At 42.3% G+C, this 25,600-nt stretch overlaps 1 protein-coding gene across 8 annotated transcripts in view; it reads right to left on the bottom strand.

Moving 5' to 3' along the window:
- Nucleotides 1-25,600, bottom strand: part of arnt2 (aryl-hydrocarbon receptor nuclear translocator 2) — a 262,293-nt gene that overhangs the window by 176,401 nt on the left and 60,292 nt on the right. For all 8 annotated transcript variants that reach the window (XM_052040356.1, XM_052040351.1, XM_052040353.1 and 5 more), the window contains 3 exons: nt 6,096-6,198; nt 842-907; nt 626-711 (listed from right to left, as the gene is read on the bottom strand). In XM_052040356.1, coding sequence (XP_051896316.1) covers nt 626-711; nt 842-907; nt 6,096-6,198 — 255 coding nt within the window. The remainder of the gene's footprint in view (nt 1-625; nt 712-841; nt 908-6,095; nt 6,199-25,600) is intronic.

The raw sequence follows: 25,600 nt of genomic DNA, 5'->3' as shown, positions 1-25,600 counted from the left end.
CATCTATGGAGGGAAATGTACAGTCGATGGTTCAGGTCGAGATCCTTCATCTGGACCAATGAAGGGTCTTGGCCGGAAATGTTGACTGTCCATTTCCCTTCACAGATGCTGCCTAACCCACTGTTTTCCTCCAGCGTCTGCAGTCTATTGTGTCTCCAGTATCTGTGGTTAGTTGAGCATGAGAGGGTGCAAGAACTTCTCAGTAAGGCCCAGAGCAGAAAGTTTGCAAATTATTACACAGTTGCGCAGCTAGTGAAGCTGCTACCTCACAGATCCAGTGACCCAGGTTCAATCCCGAGCTCGAGTGCTATCTGTGTGGAGTTCACCTGTTTTTTCTGTAATTGAGCGAGTTTCCTCCAGGGTGCTCTGGTTTCCTCCCACATCCCAAAGACATGTGGGTCTGTAGGTTAACTGGCCACCGTCATTTGCCCCTAGTATTTAGGTAAGTGATAGAATCTGGAGAGAGTTGACAGGAAAGTGGGGAAAATGAAATGTGATTCTGTAGTAGAACAGATGTTCGATGGTCGACATGGACTCGGTGGGCCAAAGGGCCAATTTCCATGTTGTGTGACTCTATGACTCTATATAAAAAAAATGAATTACACTTCTGATTGCATTAATTTACCTGCTGGTGGCCAAGCCTTGATATATCCAGTGCAATGAACCACTGAGTACTGTGACTCTCCTTCCTTCACAGGTCCCAAACCATTCCTGTAAATACAAGAATAGGTAAAGAAACATTGAAATGATTAAATAAATCAGAAGAATGAACAGAATCAGGGAATTTTCATATGCATTTAAATGGTAGTTAACATTTAATGTACAAATATGTAAGAGGTACCTGTATCTCTTTCGCAGAACAGTCAGTCTACTCAGTGAGATGTGTTCCAGAGGAGCTGTTCCATACCTGCATTAAAATGGCAGTAGTTAATCCATGTTAAATGTGGATGGTGCTATTGTACTTTAGGCTGTCTGAATAACTACAGCCAATGTAACAGCAATATTACTTTTGCAGACCAGATTTCTTTCTAGTCATTTTCATTTGAGCACAACATAAAATTAAAATTCCCAACAGTGCTTCCAATGTAGTGAAACATGAGCAAATGTAAAAATAGATGCAAGATCATGTACAACAGGGAGGGTACTAAAATCTACTACTAGTTCGACTACTAAAATCTACCAGGGCAATCATTGTGTACTCCAGATCACTTTCAGTCAACAAGCAACATTTATATAGAGCTCTTAACAAAGAATTTCACCAACATGTGTTTTACCAACAACATATACTAAGACAAGAAGAAAATCTGAAAGACCAGTGTCAAGGAAATGATTCATGAGGAGGCTTTTACTGGTAGACTGGCAGCGAAGATTAACAGAAGGAGTTCCAACTATAAGATCAATGCAGCTGAACATACTGGGATTAAAATGAGTGCATGATAGGCTAGAATTAGAAAACTCGAGGATGCAAGAGAGAACAAACACTAGAAAACATTGTGGTCCTGAAGTAGGACAATATCATAGATGGTTTACAAAATTAAAAGTTTGATGCAACATGGGACAAGTAGAGGGAAAGAATGAAGACAGAGAAAGGTACTGGTAAGCAGAACATACAGCAGAACAGGATATATTGAGTATGGCAGATGGAAAGCTATCAAGAAGAATGTTAGAAGCCCAATTGGAGTGATAAAGCCCTTTCAAATGAAAGGGAGAAGCCATAGGTGGAGATAGGTAGGGTGAACCTAATAATTGCCAAATAATTGTGAGGTGGACTCAACAATTTCAATATCACACAGAAAGAATCTGGGAAAAAAAACACCAAAAGTGGGACCACATCATTGTTCTGATTAATAGTCAACCAATTGAGGTATCCCAAGAAGTTACACAGAATCATGCAAAAAAGTTTCAGCATTCTCCCTATTTCTCTATCAGATCAAGGCCTCCAAATCCTTGGAGAGAGGTGAACTGGTGGGGGGAGTCCTTTGCTCCAGGGAAGCCAGAAGGGCACTCAACCCTCAATGAGGAGGAGCCGGTCAGATGTAGCTAGCGGGCCGTCCTCCAGAATCTTCCAGAACACAGACACCACGCCAGAAGAAATTCCACAACCTCACTAGATATATACAGTTGAAACATCTGACACTTGAAACTGCATATCACATCTGCTGCCTTTGGCCACAACCCTGAATCCCCAAACATACCACATCCCGGGACAGAAACAGGCAGCAAATCCACACAAAAATACACATATGCCCCACCCCTTCCAGAGACAGCCAGGACACACACCCACACCAGTGACAGCCAGGACACACACCCACACCAGTGACAGAGACATAAAAAATAATCACAAGATAACTATGTGTTTGTTGCATTTTGTCTTACAGATGAGAGTGACAAGAAACAAAAGACAATCCCAGCAAACAGGAAGGTCCCCCTTCCTCACCCAGAGCCTAATCGGACTGGAGCAGAGGGTGCTCCTCCAAGTGGGTATCGAGGCAACCAAACCCATGCCGCTATAGGAATGGAAGGGACCCCACAACTCCTTAGCATGCAAAGTGCAGCAGCCAGGGGCAGAAAAAATAGTCACTTGGACAAACAGAGAATAATTAGAGAAAGCCAGCATGGGATAGTGAAAGGCATATCCTGAATAACTTACATGATAAAGTTTTTGTTTTGGTGAAGTTTCTGAGTAGCTTGATGAAGGAAACAGCAGCTGTGGTATATTTTGGACTTCCAAAAAATATTTGTATATTTGGACTTCTGCAAGGTATTTAATGAGATGCTATATAATAGGTTGGTCAGTAAGACTGAAGGCCATGGAATAAGTTGGACTGTCACAGCATTGGAAGAAAATTGACTGAACAGAAAGCAACATGATTAGTGAAAGGCTGACTTGCACTGTGGAGTTCGCCAGGGTCAGGATGTTTTCTTAATATATTTCCAAACTTGGTAATGACACAAAACCTAGTGAACCATGAGAAGGAGATAGACGGGCTGGTAGAATGGGCTGGAAGTTAATGCAGAGAGATATGAAACACTACATTCAGGATTGAATCCACTTTGCTGGAACTACTAGACAGCAGGTCTATTAGCTGCACCACTGTACCACTCCACCTTATTGGGTTTATCACCACTCTGGAGACTAAGGGAGTAGGTTAGAATGACGTACTTCACTTGGGGATGCACCTAGCATGAGTGGACTGCAACAATCTGCTGGAGGAACTCAGCAGGTCAAGCAGCATCTGTGGGAGGAAAGGAATTGTTGTAGTGTTTCGACCCAAAACGTCAACAATTCCTTTCCTCTCACAGATGCTGCTCGATCCGCTGAGTTCTTCCAGCACATTGTTTGTTGGTCCAGATTCTAGCATCTGCAGTCTCTTTTGAGTCTCCACAGATGGACTACTGTTGGACCAGAGTCAAAGTCATTACTGTGTCAGCTCCCAGAAGAAGAGGACACACAATCCATAGGGTGCAAAAACAAGGAAGTTATGATAAACATCTTGAAATCATTGCTTAAATCTCAGTTGGAATTTTGCTTCAATTCTTGCCACCACATTCCAAGAAAAGAAGCTGCAAAGGAGATTTCCTGGAATAGTGAGAAGAATGCAGGACTTCAGTTATCTGCAGACCAGGGAGGCTGAGCTGTTCTTGTAGCAGAGACAGATTTAGGAGAAATGCTCCAGTGTTCAAAATCACAAAGGGCTCTGACAGAGTGCAAAGGAAGAAATGTTCCAAATGATAGTTAGGTCTTTAACCAGAGAATATGAATTCAAAGTCACTGGCAAGAGAACCAAAAACAAATGAGGGAAGAAAACAATAATACATAAATGATGAGAAATGCTGCAATGATGTCCTGGAAGAATGGAAAGGAATCCTTACAGGAAGCAAGGTGGGAGGCAGTGTAGTCAAAAGAGCTGTGGGAGTGTCAGGGTTTCTAATGGACACTAGCCATTAAAACAACCCCCAAGATAGAGCTATAAAAGTGCTTCTCTCTTCAGAGATGTTTATTTTTGCTCTGTAAACTAAACTATAAAGAGAAATTTTCCTCAATATTTTCACCCTGATGGCTAAATGCAGGCTTAAAAGGAAGAAACAAAAAGCTTATTAAATTTGGTTCACAGCAAATCACAATAAAAGGTTAAGCTGCATTATAGTAAATAAAGTAGACCCCTTTTAGCCTGCTCTGGGAGACAAGCAAATTCCATAACGTCAAAGGATGCATTGGTAAGAGGAAGTCTGGGATGTGGTTAATTTGTTTGCACTTCCACATTTCTTAACTGGAGGAATTTGAAAATATTGACTGCAATAAAAATGAATCATGTTCCTTTATCCAAAGATTTAGTATAAAATGGATGCCTTCATTGCGCCAGCACGGCTCGGTGGGAATGATGGAGGTCGTACCCTTGCCTCAGCCAGAAGGTCATGGGATCAAACCCCTCCACATGACTTCAGCACATGATCCAAGGAGACACTTCATGCAACACTGGGAAAGTGCTCCTCTGTTGGGTGTGCCATATTTCAGATGAAACATTAAGCTGTTTGTTTAGCTGTACAGAAGAAAACCACATTAATCAAACACCAGGAAGCTCTTCCTGTGTCCTGTCCAACATCTATCCCTCTACTAACACACATTAATGTCCATGGGAACTTGGCTGCTGAATAACAATAGTGCCCAAATTTCAGGTAAGTACTTAATTTTACTGGGAAGCATGACAAGATGTCTTCAGTGAATGAAAGACAGCAAATGTTAGATTACATTTCTCCTAGTTGTTTCACTGCACAGAAGATGCAAAAAAAACCTGATTTGGCAAATCTTAACTATTATGTTCAATGTTTATGTTCAAGAACAGCTACTTCCCTTCAACCATTCAGTTCTTGAACCAACCTGCACAGCCCTAATCACAACCTCAGTATAGCAACACTATGACCACTTTGGCCTACAATGGACTTTGTTTTTTTTTGTTCTAATTGTGTTCTTTCTTGTATAATTTTTGTATAATTTATCTTTTTCTTGTAAATGTGTATCTGATACTATGTGCCTGTGATGCTGAAGTTTTCCATTGCACCTATACATACACGTACTTCTGCATATGACAATAAACTCTGTTTTTGACTTGTTATCAGGTGAAAGAGAGACGTGTGTGTATGTGTGTGTATAAAATATATTTATGTGTGTGTGTGTGTGTGTGTGTGTGTGTATTTCTTCATGCATTCATTTTTTTTGGTGCGCTGGTAAAGCCAGCAATTATTACCCACCCCTAACTGTCCTTAAGGAGGTGGCTGTGAGCCACTTCCTTGAACCCTGTAGTCCTTTGAGGGGAACATGTTGGGGGTTGTGCTCGCATGCACCTGCTACCTTGCCATCCTTGATGGTAGCAGTTGTAGGACTGGGGGAAGCTATCAGAGTAGCCTAGGTGAATAACTGCAGTGCACTTTGTAGATGGCACACACTGTAGTCACTGTATCCCAGTGGACAGAATGAATTTTCAGATTGGTTAATGGGATGCCAATCAAGCAGACTGCTTTGTCCTTTATGATGTTGAGCTTCTTGCGAGTTTTTGGAGCTTGAATTTGAATAAGTGGACCAAATTCTACCACTAGGCCTCATAGATGGTGGAAAGGCTTTCCGGTATCAGAGGAGAGGCACTTACAACAAAATACTCAGCCTCTCAACTGGTCTCGTAGCCACTGATTTTTAGTGGCTCATCCAGTTTAGTTTCTGATCAAGGGTGACCCCCCAAGATGTTGATTGTGGATGACTCAGGATGGGAATGCCATTGAATGTTAATGGTAGGTGGTTAGGCTCGCTGATGTTAGAGGTAATCATTTCTTTTTTCTCTCTCCACAGATGCTGTCTGACCTATTGAGCTATTTCCAGCATTTTCTGTTTTCATTTCTGATTTCCAGCATCTGCACTTTTTTGCTTTTCAAATGACGAGCTCTTATACATTTTGAATCTATGCTATAAAATCCTATAAAAACTTGTAACTGAACTTTTCATATTGAGGAGAAGATTGCCAATGACAACATCCTTTATTGTTCTGCCAAGTAATCAGCTGGTGGAAGGAAAGCTCTGTTCATTCATTCAGCATTGTCCTTACCTCATTCTACAAATAAAGGAACGTCTAGATCCCATGCACATTCTCATGGAAGACTGCTGCCCTTCCTTTTTAACTGTCCCAGTCTTCAGATCCAGAATACGACCTATGAAAAGGAAACAAAATGGATTACGGATTCTGGAATCCCAGACTGTGGGCTAAGATAGGGTTATAACACATGGTGCACATTCATCAACAATAACAGCAACAATAGTTTGCATTCATGTAAAACCATTAGTCACATGTCTCGGGGGCTTCAAAAGGGCTTTATCAAATAAAAACAAGATCAAGGGGCAAGAAAAGATTCAAAAGATGAACCTAATTGGGTTGGTACTTTACATCCATATGGATGCAACACTGTGTTCTGCAATCTTAAATAATAGCCCTCATTTTTTTAGCTGCCAGTTGTTAATCCCACTTATACGTCCACTTGACTCATTTCTCACTGCTTTACATGTCCAGCCCCATCCCCCTTTACCCTCAAATTTAATTATTTATTCATTCACATGATGCAAGTGTTACAGGCAAGATCACCATGTGAATGAATTAATAAGCCTCAATTTATGGACTTACCATTTCATAGGACAAACAATTTAAAGATGTAAGGATAGATTTTCTTCACTTGAGAATCAAATGGATTTTTTATAACAATCGAGTGTTTCATGGTCAGCGTTACTGATATTTGAGAATTATTTGAGATTTATTTCATGTTTTAATTTAAATTCCTCAACTGCCATTGAACTCATAACAAAAGATTCAGTTAGATTATTGCACAAAAGGAGACCATTTGATTCCAACTGTCCGAAAGAACAACCCAACTAGTCCCACACCCCCACCCTCCTGCCAAAGCCCAACACTGTGTGAAGATCAAAAAAAAACTGCAGATGCTGGAAATCTAAAATAAAAACAGGTCAAAGGCTGAAATGTTAACTCCACCTCTTTCCACAGATGTGGTCTGACCTGCTGAGTATTTCCAACATTTTCTGCTCAGCAATTTGTTTTCTTTTCAAGTCCTTTTTGAATGCCACCATTGAATCTGTCTCCACTGCTCCTAATCCTAACCACTCATGGCAAGGAAAGATTTTGCTCAAAGTACATTTGGTTCTTTTGCCAGTCACCTTTTCTCTATGTCCTCTGATCAATGATCCGTTTTCTAATAGAAACAATTCCTCTCTCCATTCATACTCTTCATGATTTTAAATACCACTGTTAGATTTTTGCACAACATCCTCTGCTTCAAACAGAACAACAACAGATTCTCCAGTCTATTCACATAGCTAAAATTCCCTACTCCTGAAATCATTCCAGTAAATCTCTTCTGCACCCTCTCTAAAGTATTTACATCTTTCCTAAGGTACAGAGTCCAGAATTGGACACAAAACTCCATTCGTAACCAAACCAGTGCTTTATAAAGGTTCAGCGTGACTTCCTTGCTCCTGGGCTCTGTGCCTCTGTTAATAAAGCTAAGCATCCTGTATGCTTTTTCAATTATTTTCTGCTTGCCCTGCCACTTTCAACAAATCATGCATATTTAACATCTGGAACGCTCTGCTCCTGGACCCCTTTTAGGACTATTCCCACTGGCTATATTATCTCTCCTCATTTTTCTTACCGAATGGAATTTCACCTGCCATGTACCCTATTCCATCAGACTCTCTTTTTCCTCTTGGTTTAATGCTGCCCTGCACATATTTCACCACACTCACAAGTTTTGTGACATCAGCAAATTTGGAAATTGGGCCCTGCACCCCCAAGTTATTAACATATATTCAGAAAATCAATGGTCCTAGAGCCACATGGAGAACACTGCTGAATACTTCCCTGCAGTCCATAAAACCAACCTTTCGCTCCTACTGTTTCCTGTCACTCTGCCACTTTTCTATCCATGTTGCTACAGTCCATTCTATTCCACGGGCTTCAATCTTGATGACAACTTTATAAGTACCACTTCATCAAATGTTGTTTTGAATTCCATATAAACACCACATGAAGTGCAATTCCCTCATAAATGTTCTCTTCTACCTCACTAAAAACTCTACAAAGTTAGTTAAATACAATTTGCCTTGCTCAAATCCATTCTGGTTTTCTCTAATCAATTCAATGGAACATACTGCCCAAGAAATGGAGGCAGGTACTCTCACGACATTTAAAAAGTATCTGTAGTTACATAGCCAAGGCACAGAAGGCTATGTAGGGTGCTGGCAAATGAAATTAATTTAGATGGGTACTTGATGGACCAAAGGACCACTTTCAGTGCTGTATAACTCTATGACATACTGCCCAGTTTACTGTGTCTTTGATTAACATTTTTAAATTTCCCCACCAAGTTTAAACTGGCAGGCTTGTAATTGCTGGTTGATATTTACCGGCAGTCCCCAGGTTACGACAGGGTTCTGTTCCTGAGAAACATTTGTAACCTGAACTGTTCGTAAATCAGAAATGAACCAAACCAGTGTGTGGGAGAGGATCACAGAAATAGCTGTGACGGGAAAGCGAGCAGACACGGGAAGAGCAGCCACCAATCGGCCTCACTGATTCGATAAGGTGTGCAAGTGAGCCTACTCAGTGCTCTCAGCTCTGCTCGACCCAGCCCCCGATTGTTGCAACTTAGGGGGAGGGGGCGGAGAGAAGGCATGTGGAAAAACCCTATTCTCACTTGCAGAAAATGCCTGCAACCCCACAGCAGCCGGCAAATCCACCCCGCTGGTCTCCCAAATGCACGCTCATATGCATGGGTTGTTTATAACCCAGGGAGGACCTGTGCACACTTTTGTTGAACAAGGGTGCAGCATTTCCAATTCTCTAGGCATCACCTCTGTATCTGCAGATGACTGGAAAATTATATCACTATAATTTCTACCCTTACTTCCATCAACAACCTAGCAAGCATACTATTAAGATAGGGTGGTTAATCCACCTTCAGTACAGTTAGCATTTCTGGCATGCCCTCTTTATCAATTTTTAGCTCATGCAGTAACACATCTACGTCATTCTTTTCTGAGGTTCCAGCAGCACCTTCTTCCTCAGTATAGACTGATGTACTAAGTTAGCACCTTGCCCATGCCCCGTGCCTCTGAGTTGAGCTCCTTTTTTGTTCCTTGATCAGCACTACTGTTTATTGTTCATGACTTTTTTAACCTCTCTTTCATTTCTTTCTGAATTTTCTATGATCAGCCTGCTTTTCACTTGTGTTATCAATCTGACACTTAACATAGGCCTCTTTTTCCAACTTGCATCTCCAACTTGCACCAGTTCTGATCATAGGTTATTAACCTGGAACATTGAATCTATTTCCCTCTCCACAGATGCAGCCAAACCTGTATTTCCAGCATTTTTTGGTTTTGCTTTTGTCCATGTTGGAAGTGTCAGTCTTAAAATAACCAGAGGTTCCTTGTTTTTCACAAACACTAATCCTAAAATTGACTAGACGTTTTCAGGGCCAATTTTTGTTTACTGTCCAGTTATATGGCACTACAATGTATACCTGCTGTCTCCTGCCACTTGAGTAAATGCTATAATTTCCTGCACTCTTAACACAACATTCACCTGTGGATGGTATCCATCTTCCCTTGTCTTGGCAGACTTGCACCTACATCAGTATATTCTTTCTCGCAGTTTGTGCCTCAATTTGCTTATCACATACAGCACTGATTTCTACTATATTTTTGTAGATTATTTCCAAAATCCCATGCCCAAACACCGTGCACATGATTTTCTCTCTTTTCTTTTTTTAATAGCGGATATTACATTTCCATTTTCCAGTTGGGTCTTTGAATTGTCAGCTACTTTCCACACAGCACCTTGACATTCTTTTGCAGTTTTTTTTCACTCCTCAAATCCTTTCAGGTTTTGTTGCATCAATACTGTACATTCTCAGAATTATTTAGAAAGTTACAAATTTAGAGAGCATATAAGCCTAGCGGACACAATGAAGAAGACAGTCCAACAACTTGACAGACCGGAGAAGAAAGATAAACAGAGTTGGTCATCAGCATTTGGCAGTGCCGTGGGACAAGAGGCTGATGAGTGAGCAGCATTGCTTTGAATAGTAGCTACAGGGTTACTTCCCAGATGAAGGTCACTGCACATTCCACATCAGACTCACCAGCAGACCACAGCCTGGACTTTCTGTGCCCATTCTAACTTTTCGTCAATAATGTTTTAATATCACTTGTTAAGGAGAGGTACAGATGTTCTTCCTGATCATACAGATCCAAAATAGCCTGTAAGGAGGTTTGGCCTATAAGGAGGCATTTTACCAACTACAATGTCAGGCTAATGAGTCAATAATTCAATATTCTACAGAGTGGAGGGTCACATTTGCTACCTTCCACTCTGCAGGAACTATTCCAGAATCTATAGAACTTTGGAGGACAATAACCAGAGCATTCACCATCTCCATAGCCACTTCTTTCAAAACTCTGGGATGCCAATCGTCAGGTCCTTGACATTGAAAATCAGAAAACTGCAGATGCTGAAAATCTGAAATAAAAACTGGAAACACTCAGCAGATCAGGCAGCATCTACAGAAAGCGAAACAGAGTTAATGTTTCAGGTCGACCTGCTGAGTGTTTCCAGCATTTTTTTTCAGTTCCTTGACATTATAATTTTTCAGGATCATCAACTTCGCTAGTTGTACTTCTTCACTAATACTTATTTATTTCCTCATTTGCACTGGTCCTTCAGTATTTGAAAGACAAAGGTGGAAATTGTAAATTAAGGTCTATAGACAATTCATCAACTGATCATTCCAAATGTAGATATTTTGCATTCTGCTTCCTTTAAATACTGATCGAGTAATTACATCAATATAATGGATGTATGATTGATGCTACAGGTGCAGCAAGAATTAGCTTGGTCATTTAAGCTGTTGCTCTAAAAATGAGAGATTGCTGTTATTCAACTTCTGAGCTGATGGTATTGGTCATGATTTCTTATTCAGCAGAGTTTGCCCCATGAAGGTTGCCATGTCTTTATCTGCCAGGACCTTGCAAATTCATTTACCACTGTTTGAACTCACACAGATCCTCTGGATTCACATCCACAACTCCAGCAAGGCAATTTCAACCCCAATAAATCTTGGAAAGCCCAATGAAACTCACAAGATGAAGCCCAATAAAGATTGGGGCATCTTTGCATCAAAACCCCACTGGTTATGGTAGCTGCAGATATTTGACACATAAATGAGAAATACAGACTTCTACAGTTTACAACTGCAGGCTTCAGAAATAGACAAAGGAATACAGAATGGGTCATGGCTCAATCCACAGATGGGGAGGTAACATGGCAATAGACATTTCAGCCTGATATAATTACCAACTTACACGTTATATTTATTACTGCAAACAACACTAGTCATATGACAGAAAAATTTAGTCTACATTTAGCTTTAGTGACAAGGAACTCAGAAATGTTTCCACCACTACACTACAAATAGTTTGTAAAAACAAGCAGTTTTTCCCTAGTCCAAAGCCATACTTCCCACCTTTGATTTTCATAAAAAGAAAAAACCCCTGAGCCACCCAACAAACTAAAATCACAGAATATCACTGCTTCAAAGCATAAAATTAAACGAAAAAGAATTCCTTTTCAGCTTCTAGCAAGAACATGAAAAATATTTTAAACCAAAGCAATGATTATGCCTTCGTGAAAAAGACATTGAACATTTGATGTAGAATTAAAAGGAATGGAATAATATGGGAACTTTATCATCAACACATAACACGGAGAAGTGCTGCTCCATGAATCACACAGTGGCACAATAGGCACGATCTTCATCGGTAGGTGGCAGAATCTGGGAATATGGGGAGATAAAAACTGGGATTTGTGTAAATGGTTGCTTGATGATCAATGCAGATTGGGGGGGGGTTCATAATTTTATCAACCAATTTTATTCAATTAATCATAATTTTATCAGATCAATGATCAGTCTTCTCTTTTCCAAAGATAAAAAAAAACAACCAAATGAATCTTATCCAATAGTTGCAGACTATCACTGCTCAGCAGGCCAGGCAGCAACCATGGGGACATAAACAGAGCTAATGCCCCAGGTCAATGACTCCCTGTCATGCAAGGTCAAAATGCCAACCCTGCACCCCACTCCCATAATTACCACCCAACCCACCAAGTACCTCCAGCATTCCCTGCTCATACCTGGAAGTAGTCAGTACTGACACCAATATACCTGTCATATTGATTCAACTACTCCTTATGGTAGCAAATTTACTCTTTTACTGCTCTTTTGGTAAACAAGTTTCTATTGAATTCTCTACAGGATTTATTGGTGATTATCTTACATTAATGGCACCCTGCTTCAGACAGTTTCAAAAATTGAAACATCATTTTTACCTTGTGCAGGTCTTGACCCAACACATTGACCAAACCCTCCATAGGTGCAGCCTGACCCACTGAGTTCCTCCGGTTTGTTTTTTGGCTATCTTTACCTCTATCCTTCATACTGCTAGGGATTATTAGGCATGGGAATCTTTCAGACGTTATCAAATAGGAGGAACAGCTAGTTAATTTAAATGAGAATCAGTTTTAAAAAGCTATTAACACTGAAACATCGACAGATACTTTAAAGCCATTAAAGGACCACCCCCGACCTCAGCCACCCCCATGCTGAGACCTCTCACACCGCCGCTGGGTCCTACTGCTCCTCTGCTTTCACTACTACACCCCACCCTCAGCTGGTCACCCAAGCCTCCCCCCACCCCTCAATCCCCCTTCACTCCTCAGAGCCCCCAACTTCCTCCCACCCCACTTCCCTGACCCCTCTAACTCTCCTCTCTCCTCCAACTCTCTACCCTCCCCTGACCACAGCCTTCACTACCCCCTCAGATCTTCCCCTCTCCGAGGCTGAATGTTCTGTCCTTAACAGGGGCCTTAACTTTGTCCCCCTGCACCTGCACCTCAATGAGTTCCATGCCCGCCACAACGCTGAGCTTCTTCCGCCGCCTCCGTTTCTGGGCCTACTTCTTTAGCAAGGTTTCCCCACCCCCCCCCCCCACTGATGACCCCTTCTCCCACCTTAAGTCCTCTTCCTCCTCTTGGACCCCTTTTCCTGGCCTTCTGCCTGCTCTGGATCTCCTCATCTCTAACTGCCGACGGGACATTAAACGTCTCAACTTCACCACTTCCCTCACCTATTCCAACCTCACCCCCTCTGAACACACTGCCCTCCACACCAATCCTAATCTCACTGTCAAACCCGCAGACAAGGGTGGTGCTGTTGTAGTCTGGAGGACTGACCTTTACATTGGCAAGGCCAGATGTCAACTCTTGGACACCTCCTCTTACTTATCCCTCAACCTGAACCGCACCAAGGAACATCACGCCATTGTTTCCCGTATGATCACTGACCTCATCGCCTCCGGAGACCTCCCCTCTACAGCCTCCAACCTCATAGTTCCCCTACCCCACACTGCCCGTTTCTAGCTCCTCCCCAAGAATCACAGACCCATTGTTTCTGCCTGCTCCTGCCCCACTGAACTGGTGTCCTCATATCTTGACTCCATTTTGTCCCCCTTGGTTCAATCCCTACCTACCAATGTCTGTGACACTTCGCATACTCTCAATCACATCAACAACTTCCAGTTCCCCGGCCCTGACCATCTCATCTTCACCATGAACGTCGAGTCTCTGTACACTTCCATCCCCCATCAGGAAGGCCTTAAGGCTCTCCATTTCTTTCTCGACAACAGACCCAACCAGTTCCCCTCCACCACCACCTTCCTCTGTCTGGCAGAACTGGTACTCACCCTTAACACTTCTCTTTCGGCTCCTCCCACTTTCTCCAAATTAATGGTGTAGCCATGGGCACTCGCATGGGCCCCAGCTATGCCTGCCTATTTGTCGGCTACGTGAAACAGTCCATGTTCCAAGCCTACACTGGTAACAACCCCCCCAACTTTCTGGATCTCTCTGTCTCCATCTCCGGAGACAGACTGACCACAGACATCTTCTACAAACCCACTGACTCCCACAGTTACCTTGACTGCACCTCTTCTCACCCTGTCACTTGTAAGGACGCCATCCCCTTCTCCCAGTTCCTCCGCCACGTCTGTTCCCATGATGAGGTTTTCCATTCTAGGACATCAGAGAAGTCCTCCTTTTTCAGTAACTGGGGTTTCCCATCCATCAGCATCAATGCAGCCCTCACCCACATCTCCCCCACTTCCCACACGTCTGCCCTCTCCCCCTACCAACATAACAGGGACAGGGTTCCCCTTGTCTTCACCTACCACCCCACGGGCCTCCACATCCAACACATCATTCTCCGCAACTTCTGCCACCTCCAATGGGATCCTACCACCAGCCACATCTTCCCCTCACCCCCTCTCTCTGCTTTCCACGGGGACTGCTCTCTCTGCGACTGCCATGTCCACTCATCCCTCCCCACTGATAAACCCCCTGGCACTTATGCCTGCAACTGCACCAAATGCTACACCTGTCCCTACATCTCCTCCCTCACCACCATTCAAGGTCCCAGACAATCCTTCGCCTGCGAGTCCGAGGGTGTCATTTATTGCATCCGGTGAAGCCTCCTGTACATCGGTGAGACCGGACACAGATTGGGTGACGGCTTCATCGAGCACCTTCACTCCGCCCACCGCAACAGCCAGAACCTCCCGGTGGCCACCCATTTCAATTCCACATCCCACTCCCACACCAACGTGTCTATCCACGGCCTCCTCTACTGTCACGTTGAGGTCAGATGCAGGTTGGAGGAACAACACCTCATATTCCACCTTGGGAGTCTCCAACCTGATGGCCTCAACATTGATTTCTCTAACTTCCAGTAATCCCACCCTGTTTTTTCCCTTGCCCCCCATCCCCCTCCTGTGCCTTCCCTTATTTTTGTGGCTCCCTTCCCCCGCCTTGATGACCTGCCCATCTCCTCTCCTCCCCTCCTCCATCCTTTGTTCCATGACCCACTGCCCATCACCTACCTATCACCTCTCAGCTTATTACATCATTCCCCTCCCCCACCCACCTACCTTCCCCCCCTTCACCTGGACTCGCCTATCACCTGCCCGCAAGTGCCCCCCCCCACCCCCCATCTTATTCTGGATTCTGCCCTCTTCCTTTCCAATCCTGATGAAGGTTCTTGGCCCGAAACATCAACTGTTTATTTCCCTCCATAGATGCTGCCTGACCTGCTGAGTTTCTCCAGCACTTTTTGTGTATTGCTCCAGATTCCAGCATCTGCAGAATATCTTGTCTCCACAAAACTAGCCATCAAGTGTGGGACATTCTAATTCTGTACCACTGTAATTATGCAGGGGAAGACAATAATACGGTGATCAGCCCTCATTGAAACCCCCATCTCGACTTCATTTTGTCCCCCTTGGTTCAGACCCTTCCCACCGACATCCGTGACACTTCACATGCTGTCCACCACTTCAACAATTTTGAGTTCTCCGGCCCTAACCGCCTCATTTTCACCATGGACACTTCTATCCCCCATCAGGAAGGCCTCAGGGCTCTTCGTTTCTTTCTGGAAAACAGACCTAACCAGTTCCCGTCCACCACCACCCTCCTCCATCTGGGAGAACTGATGCTCAGTCTCAACAACTTCCCTTTTGGCTTCTCCCACTTTCTCCAGACCAAAGGTGTAGCCATGGGCACTCGCATGGGCCCCAGTTATGCCTGCCTTTTCAGTGGCTACGTGGAGCAATCCATGTTCCAAACCTACACCGGTAACGCTCTCCAACTCTTTCTCCGCTACATTGATGACTGCATTGGTGCTGCTTCCTGCACCCATGCAGAGCTCGTCAATTTCATCAACTTTGCCACCAGCTTCCACCCCGCCCTCAAATTCACTTGGTCTATCTCTGACATCCCTCTCCCCTTTCTTGATATCTGTCTCCATCTCTGGAAACACTTTTTTACAAACCCACCGACTCCCACTGTTACCTTGACTTCCCAGCCTATCGCTTGCAAGGATGCTATACCCTTCTCTCAGTTCCTCTGTCTCAGCCGCATCTGTTTTCATGATGAGGCTTTCCATTCCTAGATATCCAAGATGTCCTCTTCTTTTAGAAAACAAGGTTTCCCCTCCACTGCCATCAATGCAGCCCTCACCCGCATCTCCTCCATTTCCCACACATCCACCGTCACCACATTTCCCCCCCCCCCCACAAAAGAGGGATAGGGTTCCCCTTGTCCTCACCTACCACCTTACAAGCCTCCGCATCCAACATATCATTCGCCGCAACTTCCACCATCCCCAATGGGATCCCACTACCAGGCATATCTTCCCCTCCCCTCTCAGCCCTCCGCAGAGATCGCTCTCTCCATGACTCCCTTGTCCGCTCGTCCCTCCCCACTGAAAACCCTCCAGACACTTATACCTGCAACCGTCCCAAATGTTTACACCTGCCCCTACACCTCCTCTCTCTCACCACCATTCAAGGCCCTAAACAGTCCCTCCAGGTGAGGAAGTACTCCACATGTGAATCCACCGGTGTCATTTATTGCATCCGGTGCGGCCTCCTCTACGCCGGTGAGACCCGAAGCAGATTGGGGGAATCGCTTCATCGGGCACCTTCGCTCCATCTATTGTAACAGCCAGGATCTCCCAGTGGCCAGCCATTTTAACTCCACTTCCCATTCCCACACTGGCATGTCTGTCCACAGCCTCCTCTACTGCCAAGTTGAGGCTAGTCACAGCTTAGAGGAACAACACCTCATATTCAGTCTTGGTAGTCTCCAACCTGACAGCATCAACATCGACTTCTCTAACTTCTGGTAACCACTCCCCTCTGTTTATTCCTCCCCACCCTTCTGTTTTCCCTTATCCCGCTGGCCCCGTTACCCCTTCTCTTTCCCCTCCCCCACCCTCACGACCTGTCCATCACCCACACCTTCCTCCCTCTGGTTCCCCACCTCCTTCCCTTTATTCCATGCTCTACTGTCCTCTCCTATCAGATTCCATCTTCTTCAGCCCTCTGCCTCTTCCACCTATCACCTCCCAGCTTCTCACATCATTCCCACTTCCCCCCTCACCCATCTATCTACCTTCCCCCTCTCACCTGGATTCATCTATCACCCGCCAACTTGCGCTCCTCCCCCTCCCCCCCAACCACCCTTTTATTCTGGCTTCTGCCCTCTTTCTTTCCAGTCCTGAAGGGTCTCGGCATGAAATGTCGACTATTCATTTCCCTCCACAGATGCTGCCTGACTTGCTGTGTTCCTCCAGCGCTGTCTGTGTTGCTATGGCTATTTACTGTTGTCTTTCCATTTAAAAAGTATAAAACATCACTGTATGGTTGGTGTCAAGAGAGGAGAAATAGATTCTCCAGAATATCTGCATGTGAATAACATCTACCAGCTTCAGTCTCCCTGGCTCACTTACAGTGACGACACATACATCCCTCAATCATTTTCATATCAAAGCTTTGTAATTTTAAATATCTCTATCAAGTCAATTATCAGTTTCCTCTTTTTCACAGAAATGAAACCAATTCAATCTTGGCTGATTGTTATACTGTCTCACTGCTTAGAAACATAACCGCACATTGCTGTTTACTCACCACTGAAAACATCAATGTAATGTGGTAAATTACATTTGTGACCATTCGTTGATCACATCACGATAATCACGAAATTTATGTTTCCAGCTGTGTCAACCTAGCATCCCTGATGGAGTTATTCACATTAAAGACACATCTGGTGTTGTCACTCCTCACAGCAGAAGAACCTGAACCATATTGTCTTGGGGAAACCTGTAAAAGGACATCACCTGGATAACGTGACCTTATCCACAGCACACAGAGAGAGCTGCAGCTACTTTCCCAAGTCCCTAAGTTCCTCAGACCCAGCCCAACACTATCAATTGCCCTTCTGTCTGTGGACACCCTCCAAAATGGTACCATCCAACCTGAACCACACCCACCTACCCAATCCAGTGCTCACCAACAACAAACAAAATGCTGGAGGAACTCAGCGTGTCAGGCAGCATCTGTGGAGGGAAGTGACTGTCAACCGTCCATTTCCTCCAGCAAATCGTTTGTTGCTCCAGATTCAAGCATCTACAGTGTCTTATGTCTCCATGCTGCTAGCCAGTCTCTCTCTCATGATCTCCATGACTGGTCTGATCCCACTACATGCTATGCTCTGAACATAACCACACTTACCCCACCCAGAAAGCCAACCAGGTCCATGGCCAACCCCTTGAGCTCAGTTTTGGGAGAAGCCCACTGGGTAGCACATTTGCAGTAGCATAAGCCCAAAATGGTGGTGGGTTGCCACATATTTTGATACGATAACATAGTGACCAAAGTAAATTGTTGTTTCAATAAGTGCACTGAAATTTCTCATCAAAGGTTCTGGTATCATTCTTGTAATTTACTTTTTCTTCTTTGTTCCACAGCTTTATATTCTTTTATGCAATTTGGAACCATAATTGTGCACAGTACTCTGAATGATGTTTAAACAAGCTTTTATATTACATGACATCTCTATTGTTTTTTTTCAATTCTATTTTTCCAGAAACAAACCTGTATATGACTTTCAAGTGTCTACAAATCTGGAACAGAAACACTTATATCAGACTCTCAGTGAACAATGCAGGAAAAGTATTTACAATATCTGAATACTAACATAACAGAAGTGGTGGCAGTTTGCTGTAATAACTCAAGCACCCCACTTGTGCCATTTTGTGATGGAAATCTCACACTTGTACCTGGTGTGAACGGCAATGTTTCATTCCTCCCAAACCAACAAGTCCCAATTGGACAGCACAATGGAAGCTATCCTTTGGCAGGTATTAAGTATGTTAGTACACTCTGCACAAATACGGGATCTCACCCAGAAGAGAGCAAGGAGGGGTAAGCGGAAATAAATGTTCAACCATGAACTTAATCATCCATTGATTGTACAATGACATGTACTAGAGTCTGCCTGCATGCATACTAGATCTACAAATATTCCAATTCCACCCCCTGACCAAATTCTAATCTTCTACCTTCCATAAACTTGATCTCATTCAAAACTGCTGTCTACATCCTAAGATGCAGGAAGTCCTGTTTTAGACTCAGGGTCAGAGAGTTGTACAGCACAGATACAGGTCCCAACTTCAACATGTCACTTTGTCAGTTTCCCCTCTCCAACTGCCTTCATTAATCTGTCAACCAAATGGCTCCATAAAGAACACAATCACCCTCTCAGTAAGATTTCATTTGTCCTATCCTACCCCCACCGTCTCTGCAATTTAAAACTAACTTGTTTTCTCACTTTTTCACTTCTAAGTCCTCTACCAAGATTGAACTTTTTCATTTCTGTCACCTCTGCACTAAGTTGTATGGTGCAATATATCATCAAAGGCTAGGTAAGTAAATGCACCACTTCAATTCATGCTGAACAATATAAAGCAGGACATGCTGCATGTAGAGATGGGTGCTGAGGCAGAAGTTGGTGTATTTTAACTGGGTTCCACAGTTTAGAGGGAGAAAATAAGCTACAATCCCAACTATCGACTTCCAGCTTGTGACCCCAGTGCAGTTAGGTGTGCTGTTGTGGTCCAACAGATGCCAGTTACTTTCTAGGTTCACACAGGAAACATTTGGGTGAGCACTAAACGACACCCATGGAAATGAACACCAATATGGCAAAACTTGTAATAAACAGTACAAAAATGCTAAATCTAAAAAGACAAAATAACATTTACAGGGCTGTGGGGAAAAGGAGAACAGGAATAATTGGATGGTTCTTTTAAAAAGACACATTATCAATGTCAGGTTGAATGGCCACACTCTGTGCTGTAAGATTCTAGGGAAGGGAAGAAAACTTTTTCGGTATAGGAAAGCAAACAAAACTGCTGATACTGAAAATCTGAAATAAAAACAGAAAATGTTGGGCATGCTACTGAGGTCAGGCAGCTTCTGTAGAGAGAGAAAAATTGGGTTAATTACTTAAGTTCAATGACTCTTCATCCAAACTCCTCAGTGCAGAGATTATCACAATCATGAGAAACAGAAAACCATAATTCCATGAATGTTAAATCTGAGAACAGAGTAAGACACTCTTGTGAAAATCAGGAAAAATAACAGCACAGCAGCAATAAAGTCCCAATTTCTGCGAGAAAGAAACCAAAGGCTTTAATGTGGGCAGTAAGCAAACAACCAAATAAATTGGAATTGCACAAAAGCTGAAAATAGGACATTTGTATGTCCAAATGATGCTGCAGACTCTGCAATAAAATGCACTTTAATCACTCAGTGCCATAATTATAACTTTTTTTCAAACTTAGAACTGTCTGATTTCATGTGGGAACCCATTTTTCGGTTTGACAAGCTTCATTGTTAAAGTTACTAAACCTTTTTATTCTGCACGTCAATAATTCTTCACATTTTCCAAATTTGATGGAACAAATAATTTAAGTCTTCAAACTCCATACTTAATTCTATGCAAGTTTTATCTGGAATGGATGGTTTCCTGGAATACAAACAGAAAATTCTGGAAACACACAGCAGATCAAACAGAATTTTTCCACAGATGTTGCATGATCTGCTGAGTGTTTCCAGATTTTTGTTTTGTTTTATTTCAGATTTCCAGTACCTGCAGCTTTTCCTAAATCTTCATTGACCAATGAATAGTTTTATGTTCAGCTAAAATACAGCAAGTCTGGAGATGAATAACTTCAAACTTCATACCCAGCTGATGAAACTAATTAATTTAATCGGCTTAGCAACTAACCATGTAGAAAATCAGCTGCTGAGAACTTCAGCTGCACTTTAACCACCAAATTATAAAAGTAACACTGCCCACTTGATCCCACTATCTCCTCCAATATTTCTCCTCAGTTGTCAGGCTCAATAGAACCTTCTACCTTGCTTTCAGTACCTCACTGCCTCTAATTAAATACTCCTGTGATTAACTCCATTCTACATGCTAACCATCCACAGCTCACACTCTCTCTCCCACCACCCAGTGTCCTGGTAACCCCCGTTTATCTCCTCCTTTGACTTAACATCCATTCTTTTAGAATCAGTCCTCTGTGAAATATCTTGGGATGTTTTCCAGTTAATGGCTCTGTCCAAATACAGATTGTTAACAGTGTATGTTAATGTACCTTCAGTAATACTCTTAATTATAGGTCCCAGCCTTTCTTCAAAGCCTGGGCTTGATCTTAACATTTCCTTCATAACTTTCACAATACTTAAGGAATTTTCCAGCAACTATTTGCCTGCAAATCCCTGGTTTACGATTCAACTAAAAGAGGATATCCTACTACACAACAGCTTGAGCCCTGAATTTTCCAGAGGTGTCTGGAAAATTATAACAGATTCACCAACTTGCTTATTCAAATGAGTTGAATACTGGGAGGACCAAGAATTTCAACAACTTGTACAAGGTTTAAAAAGATAGACAAGTTAATGCAAAACACTCTTTAAATTCAGAAAAACATTTATCAGGTAGTATATATTTATAGAAAAGCCTGTGATTAAACTGCCTTTGTTTATTCATTAAAAAGGGTAAAAATGAAAACAATATGGTGAAATGGATTTATTTTCGACAATGCATGAGCTTCCTGCATGCATGAGCTTCCCGCATGATGTAAGAATTTCTCTATTACCCAGAGTTTTTCAAATGGCTTGGCAAATGTCATTTTATCATGTAATATAAGTGAAGTTTGAAAAGAGTCTACAGAAAAATCAGAGTTGATGAGAGTGACCAATAAACATTTGACTAAACCATTTGCTGTTTTCAGTGTGTCTTTGAGATTTCAAACATTAATATTTACTAGATTTTTTTTCTATCTATGACTAGTTATTTACCCAGCTGAAGTAGGTAAGGGTAAGAGAGTAATCTTGAGCAAATATTTATCATGTTATAATGATCAAGAACAGCTCCCTGCTCTTCCCATCGGTTTCAGATCTGCGATAAAATCACTAACTTGCAAATTCTTCCTCCCCTTCACCAGCACATCCAGGGGTAGTGTTTGGCATACCATGCCCACCAACTATTTGCAATGCACTGCAAGTTACTGAGAAAATTTACCTTAGTAATAATGCAACTTTCTTCCATCTGTTGGGGTAGTGCGTTATTAGTAGGTACCAGTAAAAACAAGACGCGTGACATAACAATGGCCCAGAATTTGCTGCAACAGGGCAACATGTGCTGTGTCCAGCTCTTGGACAACTTCCTTCACCTTTTTATTTGAACAATTTGAGTTCTGCAAGTTTCTGGAACCGGTAATACTGCAACAAGGACAATGCTGCATCTGGAACCTTGGCCAAAGACCAGACCATGTTTATTTCCTTAACCAATTAGACTGAGAGGTTAAGAAGGAAGTAGAACAATAGAGAAGGAAATCAGATGAATTAGATTTGAATCAAGTACAAAAAAAATAAAGGGGGGGGAATACACTGGATCAGGAAGAGCAGTAAAAGACAAAAGGATAAGCAAGGGGAAAAAAACAAAAACATTTAGTAGAAGTAAATTTCCAAAAAAGAATTTACTACTTGTAGAAATGCCATCCACTACATTACACAACACAAATCATAACTTACAGGCAATTGGTAATTCATAATCTACAGGGTAATTCTTTCTTCATCACGAGTTGCTGGTCAATTTACATATTAATAACACTGGCTGTGTCAGCAATTTTGGGCTAATGCATTTTACAGATTATTGTAAACAGCACTACAATAGATCCATAAATATAAATAAGATGCATTTAAAATACATTCAAGAATAAGGCAGGCAATTCAGCTGCCCTCTTAATTCATCCTTACAGAAAAACACTACACTTCTTCACTTCTGCTTTGTGTTTCTTAAGTGAGTCTGCACTAAACTCTAGATAAAGAAGATGACTAGAAATGGCCAACCCTGATGTAAAAAAAGAGTATGCTCAATAAACTCCAAAGTTATAGTGACAGAGTCATAGAGCACAGAAATTTGCCCTTCAGCCTACCATCGTACCAATCTATATAAACAGGAGGCCACAAATATAATGGATGGATGAAATGCAGTATATTTTGGGTACACAGAGTTTCAGGAAACGTTTAACTATTGGAGAAGATGAAGGAAAGCATAAAGCTGGACTGAAAACTGATTAGAAACAAGTAGATAGAAATTAGCAGTTCTTCAAACTTAATGGAAGTGCATAGTAGTGACATGGAGGAAAATTAAGCAAAAGGGGGATTAACAAAATAAAGCCGAGCATGACACAAAAATAATGAGAGGACATTTGATTCTCCTTTGATTTGGGACCAGTGTGGAGGAGATTTATGACTATATAATTAAATTGCATTACACAGTATAACACATACCTTTACAAAGTAATGCAGCTTCTGACCCAATGTGAACTGGCTCTATAATTAAATATCTGCATCTATAATGCTTCAGAATTTCAAGCACATTTGACATTTTCACATGCGCAAAGCAAGCAGATTTGCTCAAATGACTGCTGCTGTACATAGGAATTTGTTGAATTGGTATGAAAGCTATCCATCACAATAAGTAGATTGATAGAACAGTGTTTATAAACCAAACAAGAACAATTAAATAGCACAAGTTTAGTGTTCCTGCTTTGGGCAATCCAAGGAGATCCTGGGCAATTTCCTTGCCTTGCCACTTCTACAAACTTCATCATCCTGATTTGATTCCCAGCCATTCTAGAAAAACCATTCATCTCTGGACAGGCTGGTTTCTAGCCAAGTTCCCCCTCAGTAGCATGTGACACTGTTAATCATCAAACATTGCTTTAGAAGAGCTAAAACATACTAGGAATTATCAATTTGTCCATATCGTACAAATACTTGTGGAAAACCACTGCTTCTACATCATGCTCAGCTGCAGGCACTTGTAGCTCTGCAGTCTACCCCAATGTTACGTATTGGCACCCCTACTTTTTAACATTTGCAGGAATAACCAATCTAAACAGAGGCAGCTTTATCCACCTGGCAACAACAATGTAAGCAGGGAACATCACGCAGTTGCACAGGCCAAGATGGTGACGTAAAACTCCAATAATCTGCTATCCGATTGTTCAAAAAGCCCAATAGTTCAGCATTCAACTCACCAGAGTTCCATTCTTGTGCTCCATAGGGTGAGTTTACAAGGACTGAGGAACAGGGCCCCAGTGAATGTGGCAATCAGGACACTGGTTAGTTTACATAGCCAGCTTTCCTTTTAAACTCACTGGGGCAATAGTTACCATGCTCTTTAAAATCACCAGGTTTTGTTTCCTGTGCTCTTTTTAAACTTATCTAGTTCATTAAAGAATGTATTTACTACTCTGTAACATCTTAAAATTACGAATTAAAAGTGGGTTGGGGTATTAATGGGAGTAACATCCAATAGTCCAGAAAATTGGCCAGCCCAGCACCACCGAAGTCTCAAGCAAAAACTTCCTTGTGACATTACTGGTATCTTGTCCAACTGCCGTGACCAATTATGAAGAATTGTGGCAGGCACAACCTGAAGAACTTGATAATTGATCAGCACAAGCATAAGAGTGACTATGGAGCTTCCTTTGGTATAGAGGATATATGGACTACCTGAGAGACCTTAACTGCCTTCAATACTCAAGTCACCCAGTTAAAAGCCTATGTGGCAAATGAGACTACAATACCCTGAGACCAATGACTGTGGCATGAGGGAACCATTCAAAACCTTTTGGTCTACCACTACTCAAGGATGGGCCGTATACAGTTTAGCATCAGGCAGAGGCAAACTTGCAAGCTCAGCATCTTTCTCTTCAATAGAAAGATCCATGACTCTGGTGTACACATAACAACATCCCTTCTCACAGTACCATGATCAGAACTGGGCAATCACTCACCGGTTATATAGTTTTTGCAATACCTCCTTGATCTTATATTTTATGTGTTGGACCATACAGGCAAACAATCACTTGCCTTCTTAACCACTTTATCTATTTTTGTTTTCTGCTTCCTGCTATAGGTGTTGGGTTTGAGTCTGCATTTGGTTGAGTACCAAAAAATTAGCTTCTCATTTGGATTCAGGTTAGGTTTTAATTTTATACCCAACCAGACCTCTTAAGCCCTAGGTTGGATGGAGTAGGGCTTGTGTGCCTGTGCATGTATGTGTATACATATGCATGCTAAATCTGTGCAAATTATCCACTTTTAAGTAAGCCACAACTCTTAATACAGTCCTCCTCCTCATGTCCAATGCTTTTTTTCATCCAGTTCCTCCAAAAAGCCAATTGCAACACACTTATTCAGAACTTCACACATTTGTCATCTCCACATGACTGTTTTGGTTTTGAACAGTTCCTGCTCCTCCTTTTCCCTATCTCTTTATCCTCATGCATTCTTAGAATATCTTGTTTCTTTCCTTTCGTTTACCTACCTTTATTCATGCAACCTGCTTCCTAATTTCCTTTTTATTTTCATCCCTACACCTGTTGTACACGTCGAGGTTTTTGCAGGGTTGTGCTCTCAGCATATGCTACATAAAACAACTGTTCCAATTTCTTTGCCTCTAATTTCTGGGATGGTTCTGTGAACATTCACACGGAAGTCTTGACCCAG

Source organism: Pristis pectinata, chromosome 28, assembly GCF_009764475.1.
Source record: "Pristis pectinata isolate sPriPec2 chromosome 28, sPriPec2.1.pri, whole genome shotgun sequence".
Classification (NCBI taxonomy): Eukaryota; Metazoa; Chordata; class Chondrichthyes; order Rhinopristiformes; family Pristidae; genus Pristis; species Pristis pectinata.
This window is presented reverse-complemented; position numbering and strand designations above follow the sequence as displayed.